This window comes from Formica exsecta, unplaced genomic scaffold (genome assembly GCF_003651465.1).
Source record: "Formica exsecta isolate Colony F162 unplaced genomic scaffold, ASM365146v1 scaffold156, whole genome shotgun sequence".
In the NCBI taxonomy this organism is placed as follows: domain Eukaryota; kingdom Metazoa; phylum Arthropoda; class Insecta; order Hymenoptera; family Formicidae; genus Formica; species Formica exsecta.
The window spans coordinates 117,341-128,308 of record NW_021848882.1 but is presented as its reverse complement, the minus strand read 5'-3'; the positions used below and the strand labels follow the sequence as shown (position 1 = coordinate 128,308).

Here is a 10,968-nt window from a genome sequence, read left to right as displayed (position 1 = left end):
TCATCTAACCGGACTTGGTAAAATTGACCCTAAGTGAGAAAAAAGTATATTTGTAATGCTATTTTCTAAAAAAAAAAAATATATTTTAAATATCTCTGAGACATTTTAAAAACATTTTAGATATACATATTGTGTGAGTTAGAGTTATATCATATCATAACCTATACTATATCAATGTCAGTTACTGAATTGATCTGCATTTCTCAATTCGATGTGATATTCGGAAACTTCAACTTCTTATTTACCCTTTCACTGCTCCAAACATATATTTACGATTCACTGTTTCAGGCTGCGGTCGGGAAGACGCTAGAAATGCTTCGAAACGTTTGATTGACCAATCAGGACAAAAAGAGTAAAAATTTCTTTATTCTGATTGGTTAATGTAATGCTTCGAAGCATCTCTAGCGTCTTCCCGACCGCAGCCTCAGACGTATATTTACAATGGACAGCTGCGGGCCCAACATGGCGATCATGGGAAGCATGGGGGGGTTATCGATGTCGCTTCCATAGACATAGTATATCTAGACCGAGTGTTGAGGAGTGTCCCCACTTCTTAAATAAAGGCAAACGCTCGGTCTAGATATACTATGTCTATGGTCGCTTCTCTGATTATGGCCGTGTTCCGATATTCACTGCCAGTACTGAAAATCTATAGTTTACGTGACATATACTATAGATTTTTAGTAATGCAGTGAATATCGGAACACGGCCTATATAGGACTCTACTCACTCCTGTTATTCTTTATTCTTAGGTAGTAAGTATGCATGTGTAAGTGTACGCAAGGCTGACGATGTTGACGTTTAATTTATCGTCGCGATCGCTACGAATATTATATGGATTCAACGGATAATGCCAGTAACCTCTTCCTAGTGGTGCAACATCGCGCGATTACGTCCTCGTGTGACGAGATTTGCGAGTCGTGAGATTTCACGAGCCGTGAACATGCGATCTTTGTACACACCAGGGGTTTGGCTCGATGCACGACACGCCATGTTGGTTTGAAAGAATATCTTCTGAGTCGGTAGAATCTATTTAGCGAGCGTATCGTTTTTCGTATATCGCGAATGAACCCAGTGTGATACACACTCCAGACGATGGAAGAAACGAAGATTATCTATCACATGGATGATGAGGAGACACCGTACCTGGTGAAACTCAATATATCGCCAGAGAGGGTAACCCTGGCAGACTTCAAGAACGTTTTAAATCGGCCGAATTACAAGTATTTCTTCAAGTCAATGGACGATGACTTCGGGTAAGTGGCAATACTAGGTATTCCATTATATTGCTAATTTGTTGCTTTGTATATGTCACGTAATGTAACATTATGTTACGCTATATTAAATTTTACATTTGTTATGCACGACAACAAATTGTTCTTTTAATGCGAATTATTGTCCTGACAATCGTATTGTGACACGTTCGCGTGTGCATACACACATCCGTCATATCTATCTACCTACTTACGCACTCTTCTAACTTACAATTTATTAGTGATATCGATATCAGCGAATAATTCTTTAGTTCCCTTGTTACGATGTTATGTAGATGATTGAATAATATTTTTTAAGGCGTAAGGCGTATTATTACTCTTACTATCTTGCAATCTACTTGTACAATATAATCCTTATGCTACTTTAAACAAATTGATAGACCTTTGTTCCATGGTAACGATATAATAAATCTTTACAATGATTAGAAAAACACAATCATAATACATATTTAAAAGTTGACTTTGTTAAATATATACGTGTAAAATAATGTACAGAGAAATAAGGATTATTAACAATTTTGTTGTATATTTGTTAGTCCTTAATAGCAAATCGAAAATTATTATTATAGGTTTGATATTAATAATACATGCTTCTGTACTAAATTTACTTGTTTTCTTGTTATATTAGCGTGGTAAAAGAGGAAATTATAGATGATGATGCTCATCTGCCATGTTTCAATGGTCGAGTTGTCTCTTGGGTAAGGGTCACAATAATGTATTCTTTTTTGAATAGATATTGTTTAAATTTTTAAACAAAAAGTAGACAAAGTAAAAAGTATCATATTTTAATATTTGGCCTCTATGAATCAGATATAAAATATGACACATGTATGTGCATGTTTTTATTTTTATAGTGGAGTATTCTCTATTTAAAATATGTTTTAATAAATATGTTATTTAATGAAGCAATATTTTATGACAGCTGGTATCCGCCGAAGGTAGCAATGTCTCGGATGGTGCATCCCAGTGTACAGACTCTATGGCACACAGTGAAGCAAAACATGATCGTGCAGATCATATAACTTCTGGACATGGTAACAGGGGAACAGCTCCACTTTCACACGACGATACATTGACAGAGACGGAAAGTATTATAAGCAGTCGACAAGGACATCATTTACATAAAAGCTCGAGACATCATTCAGAAAAATATGAAAAGTACAATAAATATAATGGTATGTTACTATTAGAGAGATGTGACATTTTCATTAAATATTAATATATATATTTTGTTTTATATTTAAATTATTTCACATATTTATAAAAAAGCTTATAGATAAACATTCTTATACATTAGGACATTTATAACAACAAGAGATATTTAACATGAAATACTTTTTTTTCATATTATTTTAAATTGCGAGAAATTTCACAGGACTTCGTATAAATGGTCATTCGAAACATCGCTCTGGTCATGGATATGAAACTGCTTCCATTTTGAGTTCAGATTTAGAAACAACAACTTTTTTGGAATCTGACGATGATGCGAGTAGTCGTATCACATCGACGACAGGTCGGCACACCAATATGAGTAGCACAGTTGATAGAGGCACTCTGGGTATGAATAACTTGAAACAATATGAAAAGATGTTATTAAGATTTCTTATAAAATCTTATATTGTATCCATATCTTGGATACAAAACCATGTAGCTAAAAAATTTCTTGTTTTATTTTGGCATACATGAAACGCAAATTCATAAATTTTTTTTTTTTTTTACAGATCGACGTCGACCGCAAAGAAGACGGCGGCATAGATTACCACCCATGTCGCGAACGTCATCGTTTAGTAGTATTACTGACAGTACAATGTCTTTAAATATTATAACTGTGTCACTGAATATGGATACTGTTAATTTCCTTGGTATTAGTATTGTCGGGCAAAGTAACAAAGGTGGAGATGGAGGAATATATGTTGGTTCAATAATGAAAGGGTTAGTATGCATAATTCCATCAAAAGTTACTTACATGTTAGTAAAGTCATATTTAATTTGAAATTGTGTTAAATCTTTCACCAACGATTTAGAGTATATAAAGTAAAATATCTCTGTTAAACTATCGGGTATCATTTAATATGATACTTGTAAGCGAATACTTTAAGATGTTTATTAATAATCTCTGTACTAAATCATGTGGGAACAGAGCAGATTCTGTACTTTTGCTTTATGTTATAGCTAGTATTTGTCTATAGTAAGACTGATTCTACCACAAATATGATATTTACAATCAATGTGTTATAAGTGTTATAAGTGATTTTACTATACAACTTGTCTATGTTTGCTGTACAACTTGTCTGAAATAGGGGAGCAGTTGCTTTAGATGGTCGAATAGAACCCGGTGACATGATTCTCCAAGTCAATGATATTAATTTCGAAAATATGTCTAATGACGAAGCGGTGAGAGTATTACGCGAAGTAGTGCAAAAACCAGGGTATGTGTATTAATTATGATATATCTTCACTTATAATTATTTATTAAGAATGTAAAGTTATATTATTCCTTATACTTTCTTTCTAGACCAATAAAACTTGTAGTTGCAAAATGTTGGGACCCAAATCCTAAAGGTTATTTTACGATACCTCGCACAGAACCGGTACGTCCCATCGATCCTGGTGCATGGGTAGCGCATACGGCCGCTATACGAGGTGAAGGTTTTCCGCCTCGCCCACCAAGTGCCACAACATTAACTTCAACATCGAGCAGTCTTGCGAGCACGCTGCCAGATACCGAACGTAAGTTATATGATGAGAAATGGTTTAACGCTAAATTTCCTTATTAAATTAAATTTCCGCATTAAATTAACGAAATGTAAATTTTCAATATTAAATGTTATTACAATAAACCATTAATTCTGAAATTAATTAAAAGTTTAATATGCTTTTAAGTGAAAGTTTATATTTTAAATTAAAGAAAAGAGATTTCCATTTTTAATTGTTTTAAACTTCGGAAATATATTAATTTTTCAAAATATTTTTTCTTAAAAAAAAGAAAAAATTACTCAAAATTGCTCAAAAATGGAATAGATGAGAGGGTGCAAAAGAAGCGATTCGATAGATCTTATGTATACTGAATTGACATATTTGATTCAGGACCATTGGAAGAACTTCATTTAACAGTCAACACCGACATGCCGACAGTAGTACGAGCAATGGCTCGATCTGATTCAGGCTTAGAGATACGCGATCGAATGTGGCTTAAAATTACCATTCCAAATGCATTTATCGGTGCGGATGTTGTGGACTGGCTGAATACGCACGTAGAAGGATTTATTGATCGGCGCGATGCTAGGAAATATGCATCGCTCATGCTAAAAGCTGGCTTTATTCGGCATACAGTGAACAAAATCACATTTTCCGAACAATGCTATTACATTTTTGGTGATCTATGTTCAGCGATGAGTAGCATGAAACTAGATTGTGATACAGTTGGTCCCTTGCCACCGCCAAATGCTTGGGACATGCCTTATTCGGGAACATATGCACCACATTCAGCGGCTGGTTATAGTCCCATGCCATTTAATTTTACAAATGAGCCCACTGTCTATGGTTACCATCGAGAAGAGAGCGTGCATAGTGGTTCGGGTAAAACTGAGCATTTCTTTTATTTGTTTTATATTTAATAAACAAATTGTTTTCTCAAAACATATATTTTATGTGTGTATATTGATATAAATAGGTGGTAGCAGTGCAGGTAGTGAACGTATATGCAAAGAACCTATTCACGATCTAAAATCGTGCTCTTCGGCATCAGAATCAGAATTACATAATCCATCGATGCCGTCAATGCCAAGCAAAAATTCCGGCAATGGTAATGGATCGAATGGAAAGAGATCTAACGGAAGTCGCAGTCGTTCTAGTGGTTCCGAACAATCTGTTCAAACGGGAACAGGATCAGGGAATCAGCAGAATCAACAAGATTTATCTGGTAGTAGACAGTCATTTCGCATTGCAATGGGGAATCCTTGTGAATTCTTTGTCGATGTTATGTAGATGTTGTAAATAGGAAAAATATATAGTACAGGATATAGCTAACTATGTCGTGAACAAATACTTTGAATTATTTTATTTGTGCGAGCATGCATTATATCATCATTCTATGTTTGCAAAATGAAAATTAACAAATATTTATTAGAATTTTCTTTTTTCAGATTTTCTTATATTTACTCTTGTTTATATTTTTCTATCTTCTATTAATAAATTATTACAAATCTATCATGCACTCAAAATTCATGAATAATTGCTATCGCTTCTCTCATATTCAAAGTATTTATTCACTAATTCGATTTAGCAAATTTAAGGATAGGGTCTAAAAAGTTTTTAATTCATTTCATACATATCTTTACATTATCGTTTGTATTTCATTCCGATTCTGCATCTTGCATAACAGTATTTTAAAAAGTTGCATTTGTAAGGTTGTTTCGAGATATATTTTGCATGTAATAGAGAAATATAATTTGAAAGTGTTACATTACAATATAATATCCAAGTAAGCAAAAAAAGGAAAAAAAGAAAAAAAAGTGTCTTGTTTTATATACATAGTAAGTTATAGACAAATGCTTGTTTATTCTCTCGTGTAATATTTGGTATGTAAAATTGACATCTTTCCTATTTTTGTTCGTTATTACATATCCATATAAATAATATAAGCAGTTTTATGTTAATATACTATGCCATTAAAAAAATCTTTGACATACACACTGTAATTATAATTACATATTAATAAGAGTGTGTAAAATTTGTATGAGAGAATCCGGAATGAACATCAAGGCATAAACTTTGTCCTGATAACAACAAAATGTTCTCTCTGCATGATGGATCTTCTATTCTAAAACTTGTTTAGTAATTTATTTCCTGTGTCTCACAGTACTATAAAAACGTAATTACACACACATATGTCTCTTTACCACAATATGTTCTTATATATTTACACACAATTATGCACGCTTCATTGCAAGTGTAATGTTATGTAACTATGATGTGGTAATCATTACTTTTTTAGCAGCACAATCGCACAAGACAAAGCACATAAATGATCATGTAAATAACATAGTTTACCTCAATGAATGGTTCAAATGTTATTAAGATTTGCAACAATCTTTCTGCATATGCATGTAATTTATGTCATATATACATATATTATGTCATATATATATATAGGGAGATATGTGCATATATCTATTAATATTTTTTAATTGATTGCGTTTTAGGATTGTCTACGACAATGGGGCAGCTATTTCTTTAAAATCGAGAGGATATTCTAAATATCCTCCCAACCTTTCTCACCAATAATTAATTTATTTTTATTTTGAAAATGTTTGGTACATTACGTAAAAATACCCATGTGTATAGAAATTATTTGTCCTTGTTAAATTGTTAACTGGTTAGAAAAAAAAACAAAAAATTTTTACAACGTCCACATATGCGGACTTTTATACATAGTGCGTGTACTCATTGATTAAAGTTCTTATATATTAATTCGTAAAATCGAAAGTATAAATCGAACTTTTTACAATATACGACATTATATCAAATTGAATAAAATGTACATATATATACAAATTACGCTCATACTAAATGTGCCATCTTATCAATATTAGAAGTATAGAAAAAGCTGCAAGATTTATTTTATATAGATGCTTGCAAATATGTATGTTCTTCTTAGATTATTTTACTGTTATTGTTACACTCATATTTTGCAATTAATGATACAACTTTCATATATATTTTAAGTTTTTAAATATTACTTTAATATTGTCAACATGCAAAACTTTTCTACGTTTGTCTTGCCATTATGTCAAATTTATTTAGTACATTGCTATAAAGAGGAAATGTCTTTCTATGCTCGATTTTATGCTCTAATATAAGAAGGGTTATATTATTATATATATACAGTGTGTCGAGCACAAAAGAATTTTGAATTCCTATGATATAATGTTGTACATGTTAGTCTTTTTTTTCTTCTTAATAATATAATAATGGCAAGAAATATTTTTAATTTTATTTGTTGCACATTATTTATATAGAGGAAAGTAAACATTAGTTTGTGTGTACAATATGCTCCACCATTTGATGATACAGTAATAGCCAAATATAGCTTCATGCACATGTATATACCTGTATATGTGTGGTGTATGTATGTTTGTATAAATGTAGAAACACACACACACACACATATATATATATATATATATGTATGTATATTCAAAAAAATATTTTGAAACTTATATCTAAAATATCTTTTATTGATTAGAAATATAAATATTTCAACAAAAGCAATTAAATATTTTGACAAAAAGCTTGTTCCGTTATTAATTGTTAAATTTTATCTGATATTTTATTATGAAGCTATATTTGTGTGCAATGTAAACGTTATGCAATTTTCCTAATTAATACAATTACATGTTTTATTTATATAATATAAATGATTGTATGACTCGTTAATTTCTTCTCTTATATGACCAGATTCCATTTAATAAAATTGATTCATAAAAATATCTTTTTTTTTTTTAAGGTACATATATGTGTATTATTTATCGTCGTATCAATGTTTCGCGGAAAATTGCATATGATACTTTATGTGAATTATGAATTACATACATTTAATAACTATAATAATTATAATAAACTATAAATAACTTAATAACTATTAATAAACTTTAATTTGAATATTTATAATAAGCGCATGTACAAAACTTGTCGATTTGTGTCACATATGACAATATTAATAATTTTATTGTATGTAAATCCCACATATACTTATGTTACAGACAGATTGTGCAATACATTTGACAAATCTTAAGACTCTATTTTTACCATTTGTTGGGTAATAATTTACCATACAAATAAATGGAGTCAGTATAGATTTTTCTGAAATCGTATATTCATTAATTAAAAGTTTTTTAGGGTGCCTTTTACTAGTATCGCCTCCCTGTTCTGAAAAAAAATCTATTAAAAGTTTTCATGCTTTTGAACATTATATCATTAGTATGTACATATTGCACCATCTCAGATATGTAACCGAGATATTTTTGTGCTTTGTGCTGCGCGCTGATGGTTGATGCAGGGCGGCGTCTACACGAGGAGACTCATACACAAACTAGTGATTTGGACAACAATAGCAGAGATGATATCTGTGAGTGCAATTTTATTTTATCAAGACACAACACAGTTCAACAACAAAAAAACTGGAACGGGACTAGTTTCTTATAGGTTTTTGGACGCTGAACACGAATCCGGTTTCGAAATTGCTCCATCACGTCAGAATTTTGAGACATTTGCAATTAAAGTTGCAAAAAAGGCTGTTTTCACGAATTTTATCATTTTAAAGCTACAATATGTGACGTGCTGGAGAAGTTTTATTACAATCAAAATAAAATATTTTGTTAGGACTTTCAACCCTCAAAAGGAATTTTTGCTGTCGGTTATGGTTAATAAGATATTCATAGTTAAATATGGGATGTATTGCAGAAGTTAGCTGTGACTTAGGTCATTGACGATTTACCAAATAGCTTTCAATTATATTCATTTAAATGGTGGATTTAATATGGCGGATATCAAAACTTAAAAAATGTTTAGATTACAATCTAAACATTCGAGTGCACCATTTTGAATTTGACAATTTTGACATTGGATTCGTATTCAGCAACCTAAAAAACTCTTAACTTTAAATAATAATTAAAAACTATTTGGTAAATCGTCAATAACCTAAGTCACAGCTAACTTCTGCAATACACCCCATATTTAACCATGGATATGTTAGTAACCATAACCGACACCAAAAATTTCTTTTGAGGATTGAAAGTCCTAACAACATACTTTATTTTAATTGTAATAAAACTTCTCCAGCACGTCACATATTGTAGTTATACTATGACAAAGTTCGTGAAAATAACCCTTTTTTGCAACTTTAATTGCAAATTTCTCAAAATTTTGACTTGATGGAGTAATTTCGAAACCGAATTCGTGTTCAACGTCCAAAAACCTATAAGAAATGACTAATCCCGTTTCGGTGTTCGAAAAAAGTCATTTTTTGTTGAACGATGTAATAGTTCGCTATGCTTTTTACGCAGTTTTTCGCTCAATTTATATCATTAAGTTTGATCATTGGACGTATACACAGCTAAAAATAATTCCATGACACTTTTTATGTGTGTATTTTATTAGCAGTGTTTACTTGCTAAATTGGTTAAAAGTAGTAGACAGTTTTTTCCATATACATGTGACATAGTTTTAATTCGGAATGCTTTTTATTATCTGTTTTATATAAATCTAGCAAAACTATGTAACTTGCAAAACTTTGTTTGCTTGATCATACTTTATATTCACTTATATTTACATTACATTAGAATATGAAGTGTTTTTATTTTTTGCAGATGAGGAAGATATTTTGGAGTACCAGTTTCTACATAAGTGAGAAGACCTTTTTTAATGTATACGCATAATGATGGTAATATGAGTCACACAAATGATCAAGGTATATTTCCATTGACTTTTTATTAGTTGGATGGAAATAGCACACATGCGAAACATATATTTATATATTTAATAGGCCAATTTTGATATCATAGAAAGTAAAAAATTAAAATTCATAATTATGATTTATATATACGTATATATATAAAAAAATATATATATATATAACGGCTATACATAATAAAATTAAGACCATAAAGATATTGTCGTGGTAATTAAAATTTGTTTAAGAATATTAGTATAACCCACATTTTATTTTTTTCTATTAAAACATTTTCATTTTTCTAAAAAAAAAAAGAGAGAGAATGATAGAATATTATATAAATTAGCTCCCGCGCATATACTTAATAAAAAGAAATACATTTATACATGATATCGAGAACAGGGATATGTAAGCAAACAATTGAAATGCAAATTATATTTAAAGGAAGAAAGTTACTCGCGTACCATTTTGTCACATCGTTTTTGATGTAATTTTTTTCCGATTTTAGTTTATACATTATTAATATATCGTCGATAATACATAAACAAATTGTAAAAATAGAATTGTGTGATTGATAAAAGCGTTTCCTATTTATGTAAATTGACGTACGCGTGTCGTGCACACGATATATGTATAATATGAGCTGAGATTAAAAATTTCAAATGTTTGTCAAATATTAAACAATTTTTATCGCCATCTAACCGGATTTATATAGCAAGTACAGTTTCAAGTCTTAATAGATTTGTAAAATTAAATATCAGAGCTTACCCATACAGCACCGAAAGATTGCAGAAATGTTGCGGAAAAACTATTGTTAAAAGTAGGAAATGATTTCAAGGAGCAGTATGTTATAAACACGCAGAAAAGAAAATTATGAAAATTATATCCCTTGATCCTTGATTAGATTCTAATATTCTGCTGGTAACGTTTTATATATATTTTGTTTAATGATAATATCTATTGTGTATAATGTAAATGAATATCAATTTTCAGTATTAATAATATATAATTTTTTTTATCTCGACCGAATTCATATCACTCATCATGCTAAGCCGCAAGAAGCTGGAATCTATCTCATTCCCAGCAAACCACAACATATAACATAGACGTATATGTAATATTACACGAGTGTCATGAATGTTACATGTAATATTACTTGCGTCTCTAAAATGACTTTTAAATATTGTTTTTATCGGTCGTTCTTTATTATCGTGTACATAAATATTGAAATGAATGCGTTCT

General features: G+C 30.6%; 1 protein-coding gene across 3 annotated transcripts; it reads left to right on the top strand.

Annotated features, from left to right (window-relative positions):
• Window positions 1-734: 734 nt before the first annotated feature.
• LOC115233033 (segment polarity protein dishevelled homolog DVL-3) lies at window positions 735-10,040 on the top strand. Of its 3 annotated transcripts, none has more exons than XM_029803245.1 (11): window positions 735-1,256; window positions 1,903-1,972; window positions 2,197-2,449; window positions 2,650-2,832; window positions 2,996-3,206; window positions 3,575-3,703; window positions 3,790-4,004; window positions 4,362-4,853; window positions 4,948-5,196; window positions 8,335-8,403; window positions 9,644-10,040. In XM_029803245.1, the coding sequence occupies exons 1-11, from the start codon at window positions 1,096-1,098 to the stop codon at window positions 9,682-9,684; spliced, it is 2,073 nt and encodes a 690-aa protein (XP_029659105.1). In that variant the 5' UTR covers window positions 735-1,095; the 3' UTR covers window positions 9,685-10,040. The 3 variants fall into 3 exon arrangements, 2 of the variants coding, with proteins under 2 accessions (XP_029659105.1, XP_029659106.1); XR_003883710.1 differs by having other exon boundaries at window positions 736-1,256; window positions 8,322-8,403; XM_029803246.1 differs by lacking the exons at window positions 8,335-8,403; window positions 9,644-10,040 and adding an exon at window positions 6,479-6,830 and having other exon boundaries at window positions 736-1,256.
• The last annotated feature ends 928 nt before the right edge of the window (window positions 10,041-10,968 follow it).